This window comes from Phoca vitulina, unplaced genomic scaffold (assembly GCF_004348235.1).
Source record: "Phoca vitulina isolate PV1807 unplaced genomic scaffold, GSC_HSeal_1.0 scaffold106, whole genome shotgun sequence".
Lineage (NCBI taxonomy): Eukaryota > Metazoa > Chordata > Mammalia > Carnivora > Phocidae > Phoca > Phoca vitulina.
This window is the reverse complement of record NW_022589809.1, coordinates 1,062,310-1,089,484: the sequence shown is the minus strand read 5'-3', so window position 1 is coordinate 1,089,484 and position 27,175 is coordinate 1,062,310. Positions and strand designations below refer to the sequence as shown.

General features: G+C 42.3%; 1 protein-coding gene across 1 annotated transcript; it reads right to left on the bottom strand.

Annotated features, from left to right (window-relative positions):
• Positions 1–685: 685 nt before the first annotated feature.
• BTNL10 (butyrophilin like 10) lies at positions 686–8,111 on the bottom strand. Its single transcript, XM_032397904.1, has 5 exons — positions 7,865–8,111; positions 7,108–7,224; positions 5,797–5,976; positions 5,061–5,087; positions 686–1,278 (listed from the first exon to the last, which is right to left on the bottom strand). Exons 1-5 carry the CDS (start codon positions 8,109–8,111, stop codon positions 686–688), a joined length of 1,164 nt encoding a protein of 387 aa, XP_032253795.1.
• Positions 8,112–27,175: the final 19,064 nt, after the last annotated feature.

The window sequence follows — 27,175 nt, the reverse complement described above, 5'->3', positions numbered from 1 at the left end:
ACACAGGCTGGGAGTTTTAAGCAACACACATTTATTGTGTCCCTGTCCTGGGAACTGGAAGTCCCAGATCCAGGCATGGGTGGGGCTGGTTCCTTCGAGGCCTCTCTCCCCAGCATGTACATATGGTCTCCTGCCTGTGTCCTCATGTGGTCAGCAGCCTGTGTGTCTGTGCCTCTGATCCCTTCTTTTTTTTTTTTTTAATTTTTATTTATTTATTTGACAGAAAGAGAGAGAGAAAGCAGGGGGAGGGGCTTAGGGAGAAGCAGGCTCCCCACCAAGCAGGGAGCCCGATGCAGGACTCTGTCCCAGGACCCTGGGATCATGATCTGAGCTGAAGGCAGACGCTTAACTGGCTGAGCCACTCAAGCACCTCTGATCCCCTTTTCTGATAAGGACTCCAGTCATGCCAGATCACAGCCTACCCTAGTGACCAGCTTTTACCTTAACCACTTCTGTAAAGACCCCATCTCCAAATACAGCCCCATCTTGAGGTCCTGGGGGTTGGGCTTCAACATGTGAATTTGAGGGTACACGATTCAGCCCATAATATATTGTCAGTATTCCACAGGGAAGGAAAATGAAGATAAGACAGGATAATTCAGAAAGGTGCATCCTCGTATGGGTCTAGTTGGCATGTAGAATGGATATGTCTCCCCCAAATCTATGACAGGCTAGAGCAGAGAGATCATGGGTCTTGTTGGAGGAGGGTCCCCCCCCTCTTCTGTCCCTGGTTCTGAGGAGGCCCTAAGGCCTCTGGGGCCTTGAATTCTGAGATGATCAGGGGGGTGGTGTCGTGTGTCCAGAGGCAGAAGAATGGCCTCAGGGGCTCTGAGGAGAGTCCAAAGAATGTGTAGATGAGAGATCCATTGCCCACGTTGTAGAAGGAGACTGTGCCAGCATCACAGTCCAGGAGAATGCCCACCTGATGCAGGGGCCCTGAAGGGTACAGGCGAACCCTTGGGAAGGCGAGGGCCCAGAACATCTTCTTGTAGAGCTCCAGGGCCCAGAGTCCATGCTGGGGGGCCTTGGGGATCCTTCCCTTCCGATCCAAGCTCTCCAGACACACGCCAACATTCCAGGCCTTCCTGTGCCCCACCTGGACCTCCCAGTAATACCTCCCAGCAGAGAACTGCTCCCGGGCCAGTACACAGGGGTCCTGGTCAAATCTGCTGGGGACATCTGGCAGTTCCTGGTCAAAGAACAGCCGCCTCACACTCTTCCCATCCTCAGACAGAGCGAGTTTGGGGCTTGTGGTATCAGGGTCCAGGGATGGGCTCACTGTAGGAAGAGGAGAGGGTTAGGCTTGGGGGTTTGTGTCCCCAACCTGCACTCTTACGTGAAGCAGACCCCAGGGCCTCTGGGTGAGGTGAAACCACAGCCTCCCTGGGAGTCCCTGTGCTCCCCTGTCCCCATGTTCTGTCCAGGACCCCATGCAAACAGGCCATCCTAGTGCAGCTGAAGCAGCTCCAGGTGGATTTCTACCAATGAAGGGACATGGCTGGCACACTGTGGGGTCTGCTTGCCCCCCCAGTTCTCAGTCTCTCAGCACGTGTGTGTGAGAGAGAGAGAGAGAGAGTGAGAGAGAGAGAAACAGACAGAGAGGTAGACAGAGAGAGACAGAGACAGAAGCAGGGAGAGACGGGGGAGAGCCAGAGAGATATAGGGGAGAGCTAGAGACAAAGACAGTGTCCTGAGATATAGGGAAAGACAGACAGAGACAGAGACAGAGGTAGAGAAAGGCAGGGAGAGAGACATAGGGGAGAGATAGAGATAGAAACACAGAGAGATAGGGAGAGACAGAGAGACAAGGAGAGCAAAGAGAGAGAGAATAAACCAGATAGACACAGGGAGAGAGATACAGAGACAGAGAGACAGAGACATAAAGAGAGAAAAAGAGAGAGACAGAGAAAGAGACAGATACAGAAACAGAGAGATAAATAGACAGGGAGAGATAGAGAGATAGAGATACAGACAGAGAAAGAGAGAGATGGGGAGACAGAGAGACAGAGAGAGAGACACAAAGATAGAGACACAGAGAGAGATAGACACAGAGAGAGACAAAATGAGCAAGATGGAGAGACAGAAACAGAGAGACATAGGAAGACATGGGAGGACGCAGGGGGACAGGAGAAGGTGCCACAGGTACATTGATGCAGGGGCTGCTGGACAGCTCTGGGGTCAATGACTGAAGAGTCACATGTGGAAAAGCCCAAGAGGCATCTTAAGAGCCCCACAGCTGAGATGAACACCTTCGAAAACAGTCCTTCTCTCCTGCCTTGCCATCCTTCTCAGAGCCCTCAGAACCCCAGCGTGTGACCTGGGGGAAGGTCTGTCTACACTTGGGCTCCATACCAGAGGCAGGGAGGGTGTGTGGGGACCAGCAGGGCACCAGGCTGCCCCTCCAGGCACCTTTTCAACAATAGAAACCTCCTAGCCAGTGTCCACCCTGGCCCATTCTAAAGCCAAGTATGTTGTTATTTGCTTGGGTCTGCACCCAGATGCCCCAGACAGTCATGTTTCCTGACCTTCCATCCCTGTCAGTTGGACAGGACCCATGCTCTCCTCCTATTTGAACCCCAGCTTTCTCCCTGGTCTCTACCTCCTTCTGGATAGAACTCTGTTCCCTTTTGCTTTCCAGCAAAGACTATTTATTTCCCCCCAGAATTCTCATTGCTGCTTTCTGGATTCTCCACCTTCTGCCCCATCAAAACCCTTCCCCTGTAGAGTCTGGGCTGTGGAGATGGAGCCCACCCATGTTCCATCTCCATGATATGGTCAAACATGGACTCCCTAGCTGAACAATGAGCCTGGCTTCTGTTATTCCAAATTCCCTCATGATTAAATAAAAATTATTTACATTACAAAAACAGTCCCAGACTTACAAAGCTGAAAAATAGCATAAACAATATGTCTATGTCAACATCGTGCATAACCCACGTAAAAGGATCAAAACCAGAAAATTAACATTGACACAAAACTATTCAGTAATGACCTCTCACACGCCACCCCACACCTGGCCTCCAGTGCAGACCTATCTTCCCTGAAAACTGTTCTCTAGCTTGTTTTCTTCCCCCCTGCTGGCTTCATGTGTCTTTTACATCAGATCATTCCTTTTAGGCAACAGACATGCTCTGCTACCTTAAAGTAAAGGACCCTAAAGTAAAACCAAAACAAACCCAAATAAAACACTCTGCTTGATTCCCCACTCACCAGTTTTTAGCTCAGCTGCACAGACAATAATTTTGAAGTTTTTCTCCCAGCTGTCTCCATGGAGCACACCTCTCTTTGCACACCACACTAGCCAGTTTTTCTGGGTCATGTTCCCAATCTTATCTCACTGTATTTCTCAGCTGCATGGAATGCCACCAGCTGTTCCCTCACCACACTGTATCCGTGGATTTCAGCAGTTAAGCATCCCCTGGCCCTCCCACAACTCTCTCCAGACTCCTGCTCAAACAGACCTTCAAATACCAGGTTCTCCAAGCCTAGATCTTGGATATGTCTTCTGTACCTTTTTGTTTTTTAATCTTATTTCTTTTTCAAAGAAAAATTTTTGAAGAGTAATTTTAAGTGTGCAGATAAATGGAGCACTTTCTGGCTCACTTTTCTGGTTTTCAAGGCCAGATATATGCCATGGATCCCAAATTCCTATCTCAAGTCCACATTTCTTCCTGGGAGCTCCAGACTTGTGTATCTAAAGATTTATCTGATGTCCCCAGATGGAGATGTCTGAAAACATCTCACTCTTAAGAGGTTCAAGATGATTTTCACTTCTTTGGCCTAAATCTGTCTTGCTTTGCTTCAGGCTTTCCCTTAGATGGAGCCACCATGGGCCCAGGGACATTGGCTCCGAGAGTCACCTTGGGTTCCTTGTTCTGCCTTGCCCCTGCTGACCCTGCTACTTATGGCCCAAGGACCCAACTCAGGGCTGTTTCCTCTCTTCGATCAGCGCCTCTCCCCTGCTTAAACCCCCTCACTCATTCTGCACCATATTTCACATGACATCCAGACCCCTACCTCGGCCTTCCAGGCTCTGCTGGTCTGGGCATCCATAAACCTTCTTACCCCATTGGATTCTCTTCCACATGCCCAGCTCTCACACACCACAGATGACCTTCTCCCTGCCGTGGTGGTGGGTCCACCCCTCCTTCTCGCAGGGCTGTGGTCTCACTGTCACCCAGACCTTCATTTAGATGTTGCCATCGCACCATCCCCAGGGCCCTGGACATCCTACGTCAATGTTCTTCTGGCCAACTTCATTATTGTATTCCAGTTCATTCCTATAATATTTACCCTGATTCATTCCAGTTTTGGTTAAAGAAAAATCACTGGCTGATGGCTTGATTCCCACACAGAATCTATGCCCCTTGAGGACAGGAGGAAGTCATTTCATTCACTAATAGATGGCTGGCTGCTGGAAGAGGAGGTGACTGGTCAATATTTTACATGAATGAATAAGTGAATGAATGAATGGATGATCAGCTTCTCTCTGTCCCCTCCTGGACCCTCAACAAGTGGCTGTGCTCAGACAGGTGTCCCCAGCTTCCCTGATACCTGTCAGTTGCCTGGTTCATGGTCTGCAGTTATGCCCCTCCCAGTCCTCTGTCCACAGCCAGACTCTCCCCTCTCCACTCCACACTTCCCACGTAGATGGTGTCCTGGGGTAGAAAGTCACTGGTTCTGCACTCTCTCTGGTGACAGAGTCCCCTCCACAGTGGCTGTGCCTCAGGAGAGCTGGCTTTCTTGCTACCTAGGCTCTGCAAGTCTGTCTCTTCCCCAGGTAGTAAACAGGAGCTAAGTTCTCCCGGGGCAGCTAAAACTTGATGTTTAGAGCCATGTGACTGCCACTCACCAGCATTTAGCACAGCACTTCTGCACTCTGGAATAGAAAGGAATACACACACACACACACACACACACCAGTGCTTCTGCATGCATATGTGCACACACAAACACGCGCGCACATAAATGTACAACAAGCACACACAACACACATATACATGCACACATAAACACACAATTGGGGGGTAGAAGCTTCCAGCCCCCAGCATGGCCCTCACCATGGATGACCTTGTCCTCTGTCCAGCCTGCAATGAGAGAGAAAGATGGGAAAATGTGGGATTGTGCTGATCCAATGGGGCCAAAGCTCACGTTCGGGAAAGCTAAGTCAAAACAGGACTTAATGAGTTCTAGCTGTGACCCTGGAAAGCATGAACAAATATAGGTTCTTCAGTGCCCAATAAAACAATAATCTGAGTCTTTTCCTTTGTAGGGAAATCATTGTGGGGGATATCCTGACAGCCCTGTCTTACCACTTCCGTCATGGGGACATCTGTGCTCTGCTCCCAGACTGGGGCCTGATGGCTATGGGCAAGGACACAGCAGGGAAGGGAGTGGATCGGCGAGTGCAACAGTGTGTACTGATTATAGTCCCTGCACCTACACTGAGACCCTGGCATGTGCCAGGCACCCTGCTGCATTTCTCACTTGAGCACTTTCATGACGTTCTCATCACCCCCAACTGATAGACACTCCTGGGTTCAAGCTCAGATCTGCCTGTCTCTGTGATGGAGACCTTCCAGCCTTCCCGAAGTCACCCGTGAAGAGCAGCTGAACACCGCTCAGAGATAGGAGATTTCACTGGGCATATGTAAGTGGGTAGTCCCTGAGATGTGTCCTGGGCAGCTCTCTCCCATTCCTCCCATGCTTGAACGTGCTCATAGGAGACTTCATGCAGAGCTCCCCACCTGCGCCATGGTTGGAAGGGACATGTCTGTCCTCCTGGGGCCTGCTTACCTTGGAGGCACTGATCCTCTGCTCTATACGGTGTCTCTTCTTCCAGATGCAGCATATTCCTGTCCTTCTGACATTTCTGGAAGAGACAAGTGGCTCCAGCTATGGCCAGCCCTGCCACAGTGAGGATCAGAGGTAGCACTGTCTTCCATGCCGTTGACGGGGAGCTTCTGGAAAACAGAGCTAAAAGAGAGTGCAGGAGGTAAGAATATCAGGGAAAAAGAGCACCTGCGTTCTTAGGACACACACATGACAGGGTTTGTGGGTCAGGGGACATGATGCTGGGAACTAACCTGAAATGACTAGGAAGACATACGTGTGTGTTTGTACAGACAGATCTGGACAGATGCACAGGAGAAATGGTAGGTAAATGGCAGAATGTTAAGCACTGGGTAGGTTTCCACAGCATTCTGCATGCCATTCTTGCAAATTTTCCATAAGCTTGAGGTTGTTTAAAAATGAAAATTATATGCAGAGTGTAACTTGGAAGCCCCCAAGGTGTCCATCAGAAGGTGAAGGCATAAATAGGCAGTGGTCCATCTAGTCAATGGAATGTTGTTTAGCACTAATAAGGAAGGAGCTATTGGTGCAACCACTGCGGGGACCTGGATGTATGTTCCTCAGAAAATTAAAAGTAGAACTACCACACGATCCATCAATCCCACTTCTGGATATTTATACAAAAGGTAAGAAATAAAAATATTAGCTCTAAAAAGTTACGTGTCCCCTTATGTTCATTGCACTCTTATTTACAATAGTCAAGATATGGAAACAACTCAAGTGTCTATTGAGGATGAAAGGATAAAGGGAAAAAAACATATTTATACAATGGGATAGCATTCAGCTATAAACAAGGTGGAAATCAGGCCATTTGCAACAACATGGATGGATACTTTGTGGGCATGTTGCTAAGTGAAGAAAGTCAGATGGGAAAATACTGTATGATCCCATGTATATGTGAAATCTAAAATGAAACAAAACAAGAAAAAAACCCAAACTCCAAGAAAACCAGAAAGCCCAGCGTGTAGATGCAGAGAACAGATTGGTGGTTTCCAGAGGAGAGAGAAGGGGTTGGGTGTAATGTATGAAAAGGGGCAAAAGGTACAAACTTCCAGTTATGAAATCAGTAAGTTCTGGGGAGGTGATGAACAGCATGGTAACTATAGTTAATAGTGCTGTGTTGTGTACTTGGAAAGATCATACAGGTTCTCATCAGAAGAAAAATGTTCTGTCACTGTGAGAAGTATTGGATATTAGCTACTTATTGTCTGGGGTGCTCAGACCTTTTTGGCCTGAACAGAACAAAACACTCACAGGACAAGTGATGGTTGGCCATTTTCTTCCTCTGGAGGAGGGGGCTGGAGATGGAGCAGGAGAAGTTCCCCACAACCCCATCCTGGATGGTCACATTGGACACCACTGAGAAGAGGCCTGTTGTTGGTGAGGCTGAGAGGTAGGTCGCAGAAGGTAGGGGCTGGTCTCTAAAGTCTCTCCACTCCACCTGGGGCTCTGGGTACCAGCCCTGCGAGGTGCATTGTGCCCAGACACCTTCGCCCTGGATAACTTGTACTCGGAGTCTAGGCTTCGAGCCAAGCCCTGTGGGAAGAGACGCCCGTTCCAGTCTCCACAACCACCAGTGCTTCCATCAGAAAAGTACAGATCCTGAGCATTCCAGCAGGAATTAGGGGTTTTTCACAGATTACCTACTCTGTGTAATGATTATATGCCATATGTGACCCTTGTTTCCAGAAAGCACAGGACAAAACAGAAAAGGCCCGGAAAGATAAAAAACCCTTCCTATACTGCAGAATTAGTGTCTTTTCCCCCTGTGTCTCTGTCCCTCTCTACCTCTGCTCCCCTCTTTCCGGATCAGTTCAGGAAAGGGAGAGAAGCAAATTTAGAAAACGACGTCAGGTGTCCTGAACTGGGCTTCACTGGCCCTGGTGAAAATATGCTTAGTGCATTTGCGGAACGTGCTCAGGCTTGGCCCATAATGGGATGATCTGCACTAAGCGTCAGTTTTGGGGGGAAGTTCTGGGGGAGAACTGGAGCCCCAGCAGCTTGCCTTTACCTGCCACCATCAGCCACAGCCTGGCCTCCGCCGACATGATGCCGTCTTTGAAGTTGCAGTGGAAGGTTCCGTTATCAAAAACTGTGACATTGTTTATCCTCACTGTGGCCTGTCCCTGGTCCAGCCCAGCGCTCAGGAAGGTGGTCCTTCCCTGGTACTCCTTCATCTGTTCTTCCTTCACGTCCATCCCATTCTTGTGCAGGTGCACGACTTGGGATGGCTGATCCCTGTACCACCGCAGCTCCATGTCCTTGGCACTGATATTGAGGGACAGATGACATGGTAGCCCCACATTTCCCCCCAGCACAGCCAGAACAGGTTCGCCAGGCCCAAAGACAGAGAAATCGGCTTTCCCTTAGGAGAGTAGATCAGAAAGTACTGGTTAGGCTGGGTGTGAGGAGACCAAGGGCCCTCCCGCCCAGACTCAGGGTCCCCGGGGGAAAGACTGCTTGGATCCTTGGCTGATGGCTGATGAGGGAAGGTGCCAGCCCAGCCCCCTCTGGCATTCCTCTCCATACACAGGGCATCCTCCTAGCATGAGGCAGGGGAGCTCTCCTACCATTTGCAGGGATGCTGCAGGACAGGAGCTGCAGGAAGATGAAGATGATGGAGCAGCTGGGTGGAAAGATGACTCGACCATGTGCGTTTGCCATGCCTGCTGGGGACAGAGAAACCTGAGCCCTACACATTGGAGGTTGAGTTAATTTCTGTCTCTGCCTCTCTCGTCTGTCTCTGTCTCTCTTTCTTGTTCTCTGTTTGTCTGTCTGTCTTGGTGGGAGATCAGGTACCACCAGAAGCCTAACAGGAGTCAAGGAAACATGGCCAGGGGAGAGAAAGGTCACTTTTAACTATCTTGTTCCCTCTCACTCCCATACAAGTTGTTCATCCTACAGATGGAGAGACAGCAGCCTCCACCTGCTCTTGTGTCCATCTGCTCTTGGATATTGTTTCTCTTATCCTCATCTGTCCACAGAATGACTCAGACACATCCTCCAGTGAATGGGCTCCATCTCATCACTTACTGGTGTAAGAGTATTGCCTGATCTCTGGCTCTGTTCTATCATGAACACAATCACGCTGGGGAGAAAACGCACCTCTGTTTTAGTGAATCCAAGGTCGGACCTCCGTCTGTCCACTCCCTTGAAGCCCTCTTGACCCTGTTGCTCCCAAGGAACATTTTCCAATTAGGGAGGGGAGGGAGCCCCAGGGCTCCTTGACTGTGATGGTGGGAGGCCAAGATGCACCTAAACTTTACTAGTTATGGTGTACTCAGTTTCAAGGACACTTGTTCTGAGACCCATCTGCTCTTCTGGATGGTTTCACCAAGCACAGCTTTGCAGGTTTGGTGTTTACATAAAGCACGAGAAGGTATGCTGGAAGATACTCTCTTCCTGTTCAATGCTAGCCTTCCTTTGGTGAAAGCCCCTGGGGTCTCCCTGTCACTCAAGAATAGGGACAGGGTGTAGAAAGTAAAGATGTACATGAGTGCCCTTAAAATAGAAAACACTCACCTGGCCAAGTCCAGCTGTAGGCTTCCCAGGAAGCTTCTGGTGGCCTTGAGGGAATCGATTTAGTTCTCTGTTAGTTCCAGAGGGGGCATAAAACAAGTCTTCATTTGTTGTTTGGATAGAGGAGCAGCTGAGTTTCCCAGTTTCTGTAGAGTCCTCCTATTACTTTTTGTAAAAAATAACCAGCTGTGCCTATTGGCAGTTGCAATAAGAATAAAAAAATATATAGGCCAAGGGCTTCCTACAGGGTGTGGTCAATGCAACTGAACACAGTGTTGAGGAGCAAGACCCTGGTAGCAGGAGATAAGGGGAGAGAGGGGACCAAGCAAGTCAGCCCATGGAAGGATGGTTGTCAGGACCGGTGCCAGGAGCCCTGAGGCGGAGATATGGCTCTCGAGTGCTAGGATCCAGGCCAACAGCAGAAGTTGGGGGATTCAGATAAAGTTGCTCCATTATCAAAACACCTCCAGTCCTTGACAAGCTGGGCTATTTTCTTTGGGAAATTTTCTCATGATCAGGTTGAAGTTGGCCAACTTCTGGCTTTTTCCTGGAGACTCCTGTGCAGGAACTGAGGCCACCTCCCCCTTCATCTCTGTGGCCATGGCAGTCAGTCCTCACTGGGGGCCTGACAGGGGCCAGATTCAGAATACTCACCTTGTGTACCCCTTGCCTGAGTAAGACACTTGACTAAACACTGCCTGTTCTTCCTTCCCATTGACTCAAAAGTCTAGACATTTTCTGGGAGAGTTTTGGTGGGAACAGAGGTATAGGGAAAGGTGCACGGCCTTCTTGGTGGTGAGGTATTTAACTTAATTTAGCAGAATATTATGGAATGAATGTTGGGTGTCTTCCTTCCCAAAGTCAGTGCTCACACAGGGGCATGTGCTGCCAACCCAAACCCTCATCTGCATTCCCCTCGGCAAAGGGAACTATTTGGTGAGGGAGTTGTTCCCCTCTTCTATACAAACATGCTGAATTATGCCTGCCACTCATTTTCATCTCCCTGTGCATTGCTTGAAGCAGATAATGACCTTGGCTAAAACCCAGACCCAATGTACTTATGAATCAGGTTGGAGGACTGGGGATGTAACAGCCAGAGGGAGCATGCAGGATTCTCAACCGCGATGGAAGCAGGTAGATGCTTGCCCAGGAGAATGAATCCTGAACGTGGTCTCACCTGGACAGGGGTCCTTCCTGGGCTTGAGCTCATGCATGGCCTGCAGTCTTTTATCAGAGTAGCAAGAGCATTGGAAGACATTGTCCAAACCCCTGAGGGGCAGTGTTGAGCCCTGACTGGCGACAGGCTCCCCGAGGTGCAAAGGGAGGACAGTGTGGAAAGGCAGACACAGAAGGCCACATACTGTGTGATCCCATTGCCATGAAATGTGCAGAAGAGGTAAATCCAGAGAGACAGATAGCAGATCTGTGGTGGTCAGGCAGTGGGGATGGGGAAAATGGAAGGTAACAGTATAGTGGTTTGGGGTTTTATTTGGCTGGAGATAGAGGTGGTGGTGCACACGGTCGTGAATGTGTTGTCACTGAGTCTTTCACATTCATGTGGTTGATTTTACGTTATGTTAATTTCACCCTAACTGGGAAAAAAGAAAAACAAATGGAAAAAAAGAAGAAAAAGAGCAAGGGGTAAAAAAATCAATAGAGGAAACTAAGAATGGAAAACAGTGAAAAAAAGAAAAGTAGATATAAAACTAAGAATTAAAGGAAAAATGCAGAGAAGAAAAACAAGAAACCTGAGGGGCAAAAATGAAAACAGAAAAACGGGTAGAGAAAGAGCGCTGCTTCTGTCTCCTTGGGGATGGAATTAAGTGCCAACAGGAAAAGCAAAGGGAGAACCGGTCTCCGAGTTGCATTCTGTGGGCTGTTGGGCGCCTCCTGCAGGGATGCATGTGTGGTCCACCAGCTGCTCCCCGTGGGTGCTTCAGGGCATAGTGCAAACCAGGGAGGTTTCTGGGGACCCAGGGCGCCTGTGCTGTCCCATGCACCTGCCCCGGGCACCGATCAAGCCAGCTGAGCTCTCAGAAGCCCCTGCAAGCTACAGGGCCAGGGTCCCTGTAGGCTCTGTCCTACAAATGGCCAAGGCCTTGGGAGAGCTAAGGGGCATCTCCTCTCTGCCCAGCTCCCTGGTGAGCCTCTAGCTTCCTGCTCTGGGCTGTGTGCACAGTGTCTTTAGATCCTCCAAGCATTTAAAGTGGTGCACCACCCCCCTCCCACATCACAGGCACCTTGGCTTACTCTCTGCCAACTGGGGCTTTACAGGTTTCCTGTCTGCAATGTCTGGTCCAGTCCCTTACAGGATCCACCCCCTCCTTAGTTTCCCTGGCCTCCCATCCTTGGGTGGGAAGGCTCCTTCTTGTCAACATTAGGTAAGGTGCCACGTGAGTGTAGCTTCGGATTTCCACCTGGTCCTCTGTTCTTGTGCACCTTTGGTCAAGTGAGCAAGGCAGGAGGGCCATGAGGAAGGAAACATTAGGTGGCTCCCCAGGAGACAGTCCTCTAGGGGGAAGGAGGGGCTTGGGGGGCTGTGTTCCTTAGGGTTTGAGGAATTCAGCAGGACAGGGGAACTGGGCAGCTGCTATGTTCTGGGCCATGAAAGAAAGGTGAGTTGTCAGGACAGAAAAACCACTGCATCAATGCAACAAAGGGTTTTGGTCATCTAGTAGCTGGTAGTAGTTCTTATTCACAATCCTCTGTGTTGGGCCTCTGTGGCCCTGGGAAGGCACTAGTGAATATAGGGAGGACAACTGTCTCTTAAGATCTTGCTCCTCCTCCTCTTCCTCCCACCCCTCCTCCCCTCTCCTTCCTGCTCCTCCTCCCCATCCTCCTTTTCCTTCCTCCTCCTCTTCTCTCTGCTCCTTCTCCTCCTCTCCATCCTCCTTCTCCTCTTCCTCCTCACTTCCCTTGTCCACCTGCTCTCCCTCCTCCCTACTCACCTCCCTCCTCCTTTCTCTCCTCTCCCTCATTCCCTTCCTCCTCTCTCTCATTCCCCTCCTCCTCTCTCCTTCTCCACCTCTCTGTCCTTCCCCTTCCACTGCCCCTTCTGTCTCCTTATGAAGAGCTTTGCACTCTAAGATTATTAACTCAAACTGTGTCATTTTGTCATGTTTTTTCCTTTTTCCTATTCCACTGGAAATCCTCGGCACCCCTCCCAATCCATCATGTCTATGTCCCCCTGTCTTTAATACACTGTTGGGAGCCACAAGTGTTTCAGAACCTGAAGTTTGGACAAAATAAGCGTGTCAATGCTGGGGAACTGTGCAGCCCATACTGTCCACAGGCTCAAGGTATAAAGGAAATTCTCCACCTGCTGATACCAGGCTTGGAGAAACAGCACCTGTCATCAGAGGTGATCAAGCAGGGTCCTTGGTGTCGTGTTTTACCACTGGAGATTGAGAAGGAGAACTGTTTGTTGTTTGGCTTACAGAGAATTAAGACTGAATCTGGAGCTCACATCTGCCTCAGACACCCAGGGGACAGGTAGGCCCCATAAAAAAGAATTACAGAACAATATCCCTGATGAACATGGATGTCAAAATACTCACCAAGATACTAGCCAATAGGATCCAACAGTACAATAAAAGGATCATCCACCACAACCAGTGGGATTTATTCCTGGGTTGCAAGGATGGTTCAACATTCGCAAATCCATCAGCAGAATAGGTGACATAAATAAAAGAAAAGAGAAGAACCATATGATCCTCTTAGTAGATACAGAAAAAAGCATCCTTTCTTGATAACAACTCTTCAAAGTGTAGAGATAGAGGGAACATACCTCAATTTCATAAAAGCCTTCTATGAAAAGCCCACAGTGAATATGATTCTCAATGGGAAAAATAGAGCTTTTCCCCTAAGATCAGGAACACGTCAAGGATGCCCACTCTCACCACTCTTGTTCAACATAGTACTAGAAGTCCTAACAACAGCAATCAGAAAACAAAAAGATATAAAATGTATTCAAATTGGCAAAGAAGAAGTCAAACTCTTTTCGCAGATGACATGATACTTTATGTGGAAAACCCAAAAGATTCCACTCCCAAATTACTAGAACTTATACAGCAATTCAGTAATGTGGCAGGATACAAAGTCAATGCACAGAAATCAGTTGCTTTTCTATACACTAACAACGTGACTGAAAAAAAAGAAATTAAGGAATCAATTCCATTCACAGTTGCACCAAAAACCATAAGATATCTAGGAATAAAACTAATCAAGAGGTAAAGTATCTGTACTCGAAAAACTACAGAACACTTATGAAAGTAACTGAGGAAGACAAAATAGATGGAAAAACACTCCAGGTTCATGGATTGGAAGAATAAATATTGTTAAAATGTATATGCTACCCAGACCAATCTAAACACTCAATGCAATCCTTATCAAGATAATATCAGCATTTTTCACGGAGATGGAACAAATAATCCTAAAATTTGTAAGGAACCAAAAAAGACACCAAATGGCCAAAGGAATATTGAAAAAGAAAACCAAAGCCAGGGGCATCAAATGCCAGACTTCATGCTCTAATGCAAAGCTATGGTCATCAAGACAGCTTGGTATTGGCACAAAAACAGACACATAGATTCATAGAACACAATAGAGAACCCAGAAATGGACCCTCAACTCTATGGTCAACTAATCTTCAACAAAGCAGGAAAGAATATCTAATGGAAAAAAGTCTCTTCAATAAATTGTGCACATGAGGTACATGCAGGAGAACAAAACAGGATCATTTTCTTACATCATACACAAAGATAAACTCAAAATGGGTGTTATACACAACCAATGAATCATTGAACACTACATTTGAAACTAATGATGTAATATATGTTGGCTAATTGCATTTAAATAAAAAAACAAAAACATGAAAAAAGCAAAATAAAAGTCAATTAATGACAAACCAGAAACAATTGTAAGAATCCCTATAATAACATGTACTCTTAGTTTTAATAAGAAATTCAATGATTCATTTGTTGTGTATAACACACAGTGTTCATCACATCACATGCCCTCCTTAATACCCATCGCCCAGTTACCCTATCCTCCCAACCGCCTCCTTATCCACAACCCTCAGTTTGTTTACTAGAGTGCAGAGTATTTAATGGTTTGTCTCCTTCCCTGATTTCTACCCCCTTCAGTTTTTCCTCCCTTCCCCTATGATCCTCTGCACATTTCTTAATATTCCACATATGAGTGAAACCATATGATAATTGACTTTCTCTCTTGACTTATTTCACTTAGCATAATCTCCTCCAGTCCCATCCATGTTGAGGTAAGAGTTGGGTATTCATCCTTTCTGATGGCTGAGTAATATTCCATTGTAGATATGGACCACATCTTCTTTATCCATTCATCTGTTGAAGGGCATCTCAACTCCACAGTTTGGCTATTGTGGACATTGCTGCTATGAACATTGGGGTGCATGTGCCCCTTCTTTTCACTACATCTTTATCTTTGGGGTAAATAGTAGTGCAATTGATGGGATGTAAGGTAGCTTTATTTTTAACTTTTTGAGGAACCTCCATACTGTTTTCCAGAGTGGCTGCACCAACTTGCATTCCCACCAACAGTGTAAGAACTGTTGTAAGTGTAAGAGGGTTCCCCTTTCTCCACACCCTTGCCAACACTTGTTGTTTCCTGACTTGTTAATTTTTTTTAAACTTTTTTATTGTTATGTTAATCCCCATACATTACATCATTAGTTTTAGATATAGAGTTCCATGATTCATTGTTTGTGCATAACACCCAGTGCTCCATGCAGAACGTGCCCTCCCCAATACCCATCACCAGGCTAACCCATCCTCCCACCCCTCTCCCCTCTAGAATCCTCAGTTTGTTTTTCAGAGTCCATCGTCTCTCATGGTTCTTCTCCCCCTCCGATTTCCCCCCCTTCATTCTTCCCCTCTTGCTACATTCTTCTTCTTCTTTTTTTCTTTCTTAACATATATTGCATTATTTGTTTCAGAGGTACAGATCTGAGATGACTTGTTAATTTTTGCCATTCTAACTGGTGTAAGGTGGTATCTCATCGTGGTTTTGATTTGTATTTCCCTGATGGCAAGTGATGTAGAACGTTTTTTTATGTTTCTGTTGGCCATTTGTATGTCTTCTTTGGAGAAATGTCTGTTCATGTCTTCTGCCCATTTCTTGACTGGAATTTTGGTTTTTTGGATGTTGAGTTTGATAAGTTCTTTATAGATTTGGATACAGGACAAGGCAAGAGAAGACACAAGGCAAGACAGATCAGGTTCACACCAGATCTGTCCACAGAAACTTTGCAAGCCAGAAGGGGTGGAAAGAAATATTCAACATGCTGAGTAGGAAAAATATTCATCCCCAAATTCTTTATCCACCCAGGCTGTCATTCAGAATAGGAGACAGAGTTTTCCAGAAAAACAAAAACTAAAGGAGTTTGTGACCACTAAAACAGCCCAGCAAGATATTTTAAGGGGGACTCTTTGAGTGGAGGGGAAAAAAAGACCAAAAGTAGCAGACTAGAAAGGACCAGAGAACATCACCAGAAACAGCAGCTCTACAGGGAACAATGGCAGTAAACTCTTATCTTTCAATAATCACTCTGAATGTAAATGTATTCAATGCTCCAATCAAAAGACATAAGTTATCAGAATGGGAAAAAACAACAAGGTCCATCTCTATGCTGCCTACAAGAAACGCATTTTAGGGGCACCTGGGTGGCTCAGTCATTAAGCGTCTGCCTTCAGCTCAGGCCATGGTCCCAGGATCCTGGATCGAGCCCCGCATTGGGCTCCCTGCTCTGCGGGAGGCCTGCTTCTCTCTCTCCCATTCCCCCTGCTTGTGTTCCCTCTCTCGCTGTGTCTCTCTCTGTCAGATAAATAAATAAAATCTTAAAAAAAAAAAAGAAACACATTTTAGACCTAAAGTTACCTGCAGATTGAAAGTGAGGGGATGGAAAACCATCTATCATGCAAATGGACATCAAAGAAAGCCAGAGTAACCATACTTACATTAGACAATCTAGATTTTAGTTTAAATACTAAATACTGTACCAGCTTCCATTCCACCAACAGTGTAAGACACCCCAATGTTTCTAGCAGCAATGTCCACAGTAGCCAAACTGTGGAAGGAGCCGAGATGTCTTTCAACAAATGAATGGATAAAGAAGATGTGGTTCATATATACAATGGAATATTACTCAGCCATCAGAAAGGATGAATACCTACCATTTACATTGACATGTATGGAGCTGTAGGAGATTATGCTAAGTGAAGTAAATCAAGCAGAGAAAGACAATTATCATATGGTTTCACTCATATGTGGAACATAAGGAATAGAGCAGAGAAACATAGGGACAGGGAGGTAAAACTGAATGAGAAGAAATCAGGGAGGGAGACAAATCATGAAAGACTCTGCACTCTGAGAAATAAACTGAGTGTTACAGAAGGGAAGGGGGATCGGGGATGGGGTAACAGGGTAATAGGTATTAAGGAGGGCACGTGTTGTGATGAGCACTGGGTGTTATATGCAAATAATGGATCATTGAACACTACATCAGAAACTAATGATGTACTATATGTTGGCTAATTGAACATAATAATAAAAAAATCTGGAAGACACCGTATTTTAAAGCACACAAGGTGAACAGAAAAAGAAAGAAGAATTAAAAAAAAAAATGAGGATGGGTTAAGAGATCTTTTTTTTTAAAAAGATTTTATTTATTTATTTGACAGAGAGAGACATAGCGAGAGAGGGAACACGAGCAGGGGGAGTGGGAGAGGGAGAAGCAGGCTTCCCGCTGAGCAGAGAGCCCAATGTGGGGCTCGATCCCAGGATCCTGAGATCATGACCTGAGCCGAAGGCAGACATTTAACAACTGAGCCACCCAGGCACCCCGAGAGATCTTATGGACAACATCAAGTGAACAAACATTTGCATTATGTGTCATCAGATGGAGAAGAGAGAGAGAAAGGGGCAAAAATGTATTTGATTAAATAGTAGCTGAAAAATCCCCTAATCTAGGTAAGGAAACAGACATCCAGGTTCAGGGAGCATAGAGTCCAAACAAGAGGAACTCAAGGAGTTTTACACCAAAATATAATAATTACAATGTTATTACTTAAAGACAAGATTATTAAAAGTACCTACAGAGAAACAACAAGTTACATATAAGGGAAACCTCATAAGGCCATTAGCTAATTTTTACTAGAAAGTTTGCAGACCAGAAGAAAGTGGCATGATATATTAAAAAAGCTGAAAGGGGAAAAAACCTACAGTGATGAATATTTTACCTGGCAAGGTTATCACTCAGAATTGGTAGAGAGATAAAGATTTCCCCAGACAAACAAAAGTTAAACGGGTTCATCCCTACTACACCAGCCTTCCAAGAAAAGTTAAAGGGACTTTTAAAAAATTTTTTTATTTGAATTCCAGTTAGTTAACATACAATGTAATATTAGTTTCATTGAACAATATAGTGATTCAACACTTCCATACAACACCTGGTGCTCATCACAAAAAGTACACTCCTTAATACCCACCACCTCCTTATACCATCCACCCACCCACCTCCCCTCTGGGAACCATCAGTTTGTTCTCTATAGCTAAGAGTCTGTTTTTTGGTTTGCCTCTTTCTCTCTTTTGTTCCCCTTTGCTCATTTGTTTATTTTCTTAAATTCCACATATGAGTGAAAGCATATGGCATTTCTTTCTCTGACTGATTTATCTTGCTTAGCATAATATTCTCTAGCTCCATCCATGCCTTTGCAAAATACAAGATTTCATTCTTTTATATGGCTGAGTAATATTCTACTGTGTGTGCGTGTGTATATATATATATATATATATATATATACACACACACATATAAATCGATGGACACGGGCTGTTTACATAATTTGGTTATGGTAGATAATGCTGCTATAAACATTGGGATGCATGTATCCCTTTGAATGAGTATTTTTGTATTTAGTATTTTTGGGGAAATGGATTATAAGGTAGTTCTATTTTTATTTTATTTTTTAAGTTCTTATTTAAATTTCAGTTAGTTAACATATAGTGTAATATTAGTTTCAGGTGTAGAATTTAGTGATTCAACACATATACAACACCCATTGCTCATCACAACAAGCACCCTCCTTAGTCCCAATCACCTATTTAAACCGTCCCTCCACCCACCAGGGTAGTTCTATTTTTAAATTTTTGAGGAATCTCCATACTATTTTCCACAATGTAAAGAGACTTCTTTATGTGGAAAAGAAAACATCATAATTTTATGAGTAAGAAAATTATGAATAAAAAGGTATAAAATATGACAACAAACAAATAGAATTTGGAGGGAGGTGTGAGAAAAATACGTTCTTTTAGAAAGTGTTTGACTTAGGTGACCATAAAGTTAATATTGACTGTTATATAGTGAGGATACTCTATATGAACCTTATGGTAACCCCAAACCCCAAAACCACAATAGGTACATAAAAAAATAAAGAAAAAGAAAGGTAAACATAACACTACAGAAAATTACCAATCACAAGGAAAGAGAGGAAGAGAAGAAAAGAACAAAGAAGAACCACACACACACAAAAAAAAATCCAGGAAACAATTAACAAAATGGCAATAAGCACCTACTTATCAGTGTTTACTTTAAATGGAAATGGTCTGAATGCTCCAAAAAAATACAGAGGGTAGTGTAATGTTTAAAAAAGAGAACCATCTATTTTCTGCCTTCAAGAGATTCACTTCAGACCTAAAAACGCATACAGACTGGAAGGATGAATGAAAATATTGCCTGCAAATGGAAGAAAAAAAAAAAAAAAGCCAAGTTAGCAAAACTTATATCAGACAAAGCAGACTTAAAAAGACTATACTAAGAGACAAAGAAGGGCATTACATAATGATAAAGGAGTCAATCCGACAAGAGGATAGAACAATTGTAAATATCTATGCACACAACATTGAAGCACTTAAATACATAAAGCAAATATTAATGGGCATAAAGAGAGAAATTAATGGTAATACTATAATAGTAAGGGAACTGTAACACTCTAGCTATATCAATGGACTGATCATCCATACAGAAAATCCATAAGGAAACCATGTCTTTGAATGACACATTAGACCAGATGGAAAATGGAAAAAATGACAAACATGTAGAGGCTAAACAACATACTACTAAAAAGTCAATGGGTCAATGAAGAAATCAAAGAGAAAATAAAAAATACATAGATACATAAAACAAACAAACAAAAAAACAACCACCACCACAACACCTGCCCAAAATCTCTGGGATACAGCAAAAGCTGTTCTAAGAAGGAAGATTTTTGCAATACAGGCCTACCTCAAGAAACAACAACAAAAAACCACAAATAAACAATCTAAATGTACCTAAAAGAACTAGAAAAAGAAGAACAAATGGAGTCCAAGATTAGTAAAAAAGAAGAAAACAGTAAAGTTCAGAACAAAAATAAATGAATTAAGGACAAAAAAGAAAAGATCAATAAATCCAAGAGCTGGTTATTTGAACAAACAAAGAACTGATAAACCTTGAGCCAGACTCATTAAAAAAACCCAAGGACACAAATAAATAAAAGCAGAAATAAAAGAGGAAGAGTGACAACTGATACAAGAGAAATACAAAGAATTATAAGGGACTACTGTGAAAAATTATATGCCAACAAATTAGACAACCTAGAGGAATGGATAAATTCCTAGAAATGTACATTCTTTCAATCAGAAAAAAAGTAGAAAACCAGTTACTAGTAACAAAATTGAATCAATAATCAAAAGCTTACAACAAACGAAAGTCCAGGACCAGATGAATTCACAGGTGAATTCTACCAAAAGTTTAAAGAATTAGTATATATTCTCTTCAAAGTATATTAAACAATAGTGGAAAAAGGAAAGCTTCCAAATACACTCTATGTGGCCAGGATTACCGATACCAAACAAGACAAAGATACTACAAAAAATAAGTAAATAAATAAAAACAGAAGAAAAGAAAAAGAAAATCTATAGACCAATATCCCTGATGAACACAGGTGCAAAAATCCCCAACAAAATGTTAACAAATCAAATTCAACTATACATTAAAAAATCATTTATCATGATCAAGTGTGATTTATTTCAAGGATGCAAAAATGGATCAATATTCATGAATCAATCAACATGACACATCACATTATTAAATTGAAAGATAAAAACCTTATGATCATCTCAATAGATGCAGAAAAAGTATGGACAAAATTCAATTTCCTGTCATAAAAAACTTGCAACAAAACGGGGTTAGAGGAAACATTTTAACATAATAAAGGCTATATATGAAAAAAACACAGCTAACATCATACTCAATGGGGAAAAGCTGAAAGTTTTCCCCTATGATTAGGAACAAAACAAGGATGTCCACTCTTGCCACTTTTATCCAACATAGTACTGGAAGTCCTAGCTATAACAATCAGACAAGAAAAGGAAAAAGAAAAACACATCCACGTTGGTAAGGAAGAAGTAAAACTGTCACTATTTGCAAATGATAGACACTATATATAGAAAACCCTAAGACTCCAAAAAAATCATTAGAAGTAGTAAATGAATTCAGCAAAGTTGTAGGATACAAAATCAATATACAGAAATCTGTTGAGTTTTTATTCACTAATAGTCAATTAAGAGAAATTAAGAAAACAATCCCATTTACAATAGCACAGAAATGAATAAAATACCAGGAATAAAGTTAAGCAAGAAGGTGAAAAATAAGAATTCTGAAAAGTATAAAACATTGATAAACAAATTGAAGATGACAAACACATGGAAAGATATTCCATGCTCATGGACTGGAAAAAATGTTGTTAAAATGTCCATATTACTGAATCAGTCTACAAATTCAATGCAATCTTTATTCAAATACCAGCTTGATTATAGTTTTATAAATATTGTATTTTATATATATTTTATAGTATATATAATTTTTATATATAGTTTTAGAATAGTTTTAATATAATTTTATAAATACATATTATATATATATGAATATTATATATAGTTTTTAAGTATATATAGTATACATAATATTGATATTTATATATTACAGAACTAGATTAAAAAAATCCTAAAATTTGTATGGAACCATAGGATACCTGGAATAGCCAAAGCACTCTTTAGAAACAACAAAGCTCGAGGTATCACAATCCCAGATTTTCTTTTTAAAATTTTATTTATTTCTTTGAGAGAGAGAGCATGAGCAGGGGATGGAAACAGAAGGAGAAGCAGACTCCCTGCTGAGCAGGGAGCCAGATGTGGGGCCCTAGGATCATGACCTGAGCCAAAGGCAGATGCTTAACTGACTGAGCCACCCAGGTGCCCCACAATCCTAGATTTCAAGATATATTGTGAAAATATAGTAATAAATCACTATGGTAATGGTACAAAAATAAACAGAGATCAATAGAACAGGATCAAGAGACCAGAAATAAACCCTTACTTAATAGGTCACTTAGTCTATGACAAAAGAGTCAAGACTATTCAATGGGGAAAAGACAGTCTCTTTAATAAACGGTGCTGGGAAACCTGGACAGTTACATGCAAAAGAAAAAAACTGATAAATAGCTTATGCCATATACAAAAATAAACTCAAAATGGATTAAAGACCTAAATGTGAGACATGAAACCGTAGGACTCCTAGAAAACCATAAAACTTATATGCAGTGATTTCTTTGATATTGGCCTTAGCAACATTTTCCTAGATATGTCTCTTCAGGGAAGGGAAATAAAAGGAAAAATAAACTATTAAGACTACATCAAAATAAGAAGCTTTGCACAGTAAAGGAAACCATGAACAAAACAAAAAGGCAATCTGCTGAATGGGAAAAGATATTTGGAAACAATATATCTGATAATGGTCAATATGCAAAATATATAAAGAACTTATAAAACTCAACAGCAAAACCAAACAAATAATATGATTAAAAAATGGGAAGAAGACCTGAATACACATTTTGCCAAAGAAACATACAGATGGCCAAGAGACACATGAAAAGATCCTCAACAACAATAATCATCAGGAAAATGCAAATCAAAACTACAATGAGATATCACCTCAAATTGGTCAGAATGGCTAAAATAAAGAATTCAAGAAACAATGAGTGTTGGTAAGGATGTGGAGAAAAAGGAACCCTTGTGCACTGTTGGTTGGAATGTAAACTCTTATAGCTACCACGAAGGACGATATGGAATTTCCTAAAAAAATTAAAATACAAATACCATACAATCTGGTAATTACACTACTGGGTATTTACCCAAATTTGAAAAGATAATATGAAAAGAAAAATTTTATCTTAAATTCATTGCAACATTATTTACAATAGCCAAGACATAGCAGAAACCCAAATGTTCATCCAGAGATGAATGGATAAAGATGTAATAGATCTATATATCTATATCTATATGTATATCATCTATGTCATCTTTCTTTCTTTCTTTCTTTCTTTCTTTCTTTCTTTCTTTCTTTCTTTCTTTCTTCTTTCCTCTCTTTCTTCTTTCTTTCTTTCTTTCTTTCTTTCTTTCTTTCTTTCTTTCTTTCTTCTCTCTTTCCTTCTCTTTCTTTCTTTCTTTCTTTCTTCTTTTCTTTCCTTCTCTCATCTATCTCTTATCTCATCTTTATAATGGAATATTACTGTTATTAAAAAGAATGAAATATTGTTATTTGCCACTGTGGATGTACCTAGAGGATATTATGCTAAGAGAAAAAAGTCAAAGAAAGACAAATACCATATGAGTTCACTTTTATGTGGAATCTAACAAAAAAACACCAAATGGACAAAAAAAAGAAAAAAAGAACCAGAACAATCCACTGGTGTTTGTCAGAAGGGAGGTGAGTGCGAAGAATGGCAACATAGGTAAAGGGGAGTGGGAGGTACAGACTTGCAGTTAAAGAATGAGTAAGTCACAGGCATAAAAGCACAGCATAAGGAATATACTCAATGATACTGTATTAATGTTGTAAGGTGACAGCAGGTATGCTTGAGTTAAACATAGTTTAACATACAGAGTTGAATCACAATATCGTACATGTGAAACTAATGTAACATTGTGTGCCAACTGTACTATATATCTATCCTTTATCTACCAAGGTACTATTTATTTTTTTATTTTACTTAGATGTATATTTTTTAATTTTATTTTTAAAAAATTATTTTTATTTTATTTATTTCTTTTAATTTTATTATGTTCTGTTAGTCACCATACAATACATCATTAGTTTTTGATGTGGTGATCCACGATCCATTGTTTTCATATAACACCCAGTGCTCCATGCCGTACGGGCCCTCCTTGATATCCATCAATGGGCTAACCCATCCCCTCAACCCCCTCCCCTCTAAAACCCTCAGTTTGTTTCTCAGAGTCCATAGTCTCTCTTGGTTCACATCTCCCTCTGATTCCCCCCGCTTCACATTTCCCTTCCTTCCCCTAATGTCCTCCATGCTATTCCTTATGTTCCACAAATAAGTGAAACCATATGATAATTGACTTCTCGGTTGACTTATATCACTTAGCATAATCTCCTCCAGTCCCATCCATGTTGATGTAAAAGTTGGGTATTCATCCTTTCTGATGGCTGAGTAATATTCCATTGTATATACGGACCACGTCTTTATCCATTCATCTGTTGAAGGGCATCTTGTCTCTTTCCACAGTTTGGCTATTGCGGACATTGCTGCTATGAACGTTGGGGTGTTTATGGCCCTTCTATTCACTACATCTGTGTCTTTGGGGTAAATACCAAGGAGTGCAATTGCTGGGTCATAGGGTAACTTTATTTTTAAAATTTTGAGGCACCTCCACACTGTTTTCCAAAGTGGCTACACCGACTTGCATTCCCACCAACAGTCTGTAAGAGGGTTCTCCTTTCTCCACAACCTCTCCAACATTTGTTGTTTCTTGCCTTGTCAATTTTTGCCATTCTAACTGGTGTAAGGAGGTATCTCAATGTGGTTTTAATTTGATTTTCTCTGACGGCTAATGATGATGCACATTTTATCATATGTCTGTTAACCATTTGTATGTCTTCTTCAGAAAAGTGTCTGTTCATGTCTTCTGCCCATTTTTTGACTTGATTATTTGTTTTTTAGGTGTTGAGTTTGAGAAGTTCTTTATAGATCTTGGATACCAGCCCTTTATGTGTAGTGTCCTTTGCAAATATCTTCTCCCATTCTGTGGGTTGCCTCTTTGTTTTGTTGACTGTTTCCTTTGCTGTGCAGAAGCTTTTTATCTTGATGAAGTCCCAAAGGTTCATTTTTGCTTTTGTTTCTCTTGCGTTTGGAGATGCGTCTTGAAAGAAGTTGCAGTGGCTGATGTCAAAGAGGTTATTGCCTATGTTCTCCTCTAGGATTTTGATGGATTCCTGTCTCACATTGAGGTCTTTCATCCATTTTGAGTTTATCTTAGTGTAGGGTGTTAGAGAATGGTTGAGTTTCATTCTTCTGTATATAGCTGTCCAATTTTCCCAGCACCATTTATTGAAGAGACTTTTTTTCCATTGCATATTTTTTTCCTGCTTTGTTGAAGATTATTTGACCATAGAGTTGAGGGTCCATATCTGGGCTCTCTACTCTGTTCCATTGGTCTATATGTCTGTTTTTGTGCCAGTACCATGTTGTCTTGGTGATCACAGTTTTGTAATATAGCTTGAAATCGGGCAACGTGATGCCCCAGCTTTGTTTTTCTTTTTCAACATTTCCTTGGCGATTCAGGGTCTTTTCTGATTCCATACACATTTAGGATTGTTTGTTCCAGCACTTTGAAAAATGTCATTGGAATTTTGATCGGGATGGCATTGAAAGTATAGATTGCTCTGGGTAACATAGACATTTTAACAATGTATATTCTTCTGATACATGAACATGGAATATTTTTCCATCTCTTTGGGTCTTCTTCAATTTCTTTCATGAGTGTTCTGTAACTCCTAGAGTATAGATCCTTTACCTCTTCGGTTAGGTTTATTCCAAGGTATCTTATGGTTTTTGGTGCTATGGTAAATGGAATCATTTCTCTAATTTCTCTTTCTACAGTTGCATTGTTAGTGTATGAGAAAGCAACTGATTTCTGTGCATTGATTTTTATCCTGTCACATTACTGAATTGCTGTATGAGTTCTAGTAACTTGGGGGTGGAGTCTTTTGGGTTTTCCACATAAAGTATCATGTCATCTTGAAAAGAGAGTTTGACTTCTTCTTTGCCAATTTGAATACCTTTTATTTATTTTTGTTGTCTTATTGCTGTGGCTAGGACTTCTAGTACTATGTTGAACAATAGTGGCGAGAGTGGGCATCCTTGACATGTTCCTGATCTTAAGGGAAAGGCTCTCAGCTTTTCCCCATTGAGGATGATATTCACTGTGGGTTTTTCATAGATGGATATTATGAACATGAGGAACGTTCCCTCTATCCCTATACTCTGAAGAGTTTTAATCAGAAAAAGATGTTGTATTTTGTCAAATACTTTTTCTGCATCAATTGAGAGGACCATATGGTTCTTCTCTCTCCTCTCTTTAATGTGTTCTATCACATTGATCGATTTGTGAATGTTGAACCACACTTGCATCCCGGGGATAAATCCTTCTTGGTCGTGGTGCCCATTAGCTAGGATTTTGTTGAGGATATTGGAATCCATATTCATCAGAGATATCAGTCTGAAATTCTCCTTTTTGATGGGGTCTTTGCCTGGTTTGGGGATTAAGGTAATGCTGGCCTCATAGAATGAGTCTGGAAGATTTCCTTCTGTTTCTATTTTTTGAAACAGCTTCAGGAGAATAGGTATTATTTCTTCTTTGAATGTTTCATAGAATTTCCCAGGGAATCCATCAGGCCTTGGACTTCTGTTTTTTGGGAGGTTTTTGATCACTGCTTCAATCTCATTACTGGTTATTGGCCTATTCAGGTTGTCAATTTCTTCCTGTTTCAGTCTTGGCAGTATATAGGTTTCCAGGAAGGCATCCATTTCATCCAGATTGCTCAGTTTATTGGCATATGGTTGTTGATAATAATTTCAATAATTGTTTCTATTTCCTTGGTGTTAGTCATGATCTCTCCCCTTTCATTCATAATTTTATTATTTTGGGTCCTTTCTCTTTTCTTTTGGATAAGTCTGGCCAGTGGTTTATCGATTGTATTAATTCTTTCAAAGGACCACCTTCTAGTTTTGTTGATCTGATCTACTGTGTTTCTGGTTTCTAATTCATTGATCTCTGCTCTAATCTTAATTATTTCTCCTCTAATGTGTGGCTTAGGCATCGATCGTTGCTTTTTCTCTTGTTCTTTTTTTTTTAAGATTTTATTTATTTGACAGAGAGAGACACAGCAAGAGAGGGAACATAAGCAGGGGGAGTGGGAGAGGGAGAAGCAGGCTTCCCGCAGAGCAGGGAGCCTGATGTGGGGCTCGATCCCAGGACCCTGGGAACATGACCTGAGCCAAAGGCACATGCTTAATGACTAAGCCACCCAGGCGCCCTTCTCTTGTTCTTCAAGGTGTAGAGTTAGTTGGTGAATTCAGGATTTTTCTAGTTTTTTGAGTGAGGCTTGGATGGCTATGTATTTCCCCCTTAGGACCGCCTTTGCAGTATCCCATAGGTTTTCACCGATGCATTTTCATTCTCATTGGTTTCCATGAATTGTTTAAGTTCTTCTTTGATTTCCTGGTTGACCCAAACATTCTTGAGCAGAGTGATCTTTAGCTTCCAAGTGTTTGAATTTCTGCCAAATTTTTTCTTGTGATTGTGTTCCAGTTTTAAAGCATTATGGTCTGAGAATATGCAGGGAATAATCTCAATCTTTTGGTAT

Bases quoted from the DNA above. Each gene is read 5' to 3' on its own strand.
- BTNL10 (XM_032397904.1), bottom strand. From the start codon at position 8,111: ATGGAGCTGCGGTGGTACAGGGATCAGCCATCCCAAGTCGTGCACCTG. The intron at 7,225-7,864 runs GTAAAGGCAAGC...CACCAACAACAG, and splicing joins GCTGTGGCTGATGGTGGCAG to GCCTCTTCTCAGTGGTGTCC. The intron at 1,279-5,060 runs GTGAGGGCCATG...CTCTTCCTACAG, and splicing joins AGAGGACAAGGTCATCCATG to TGAGCCCATCCCTGGACCCT.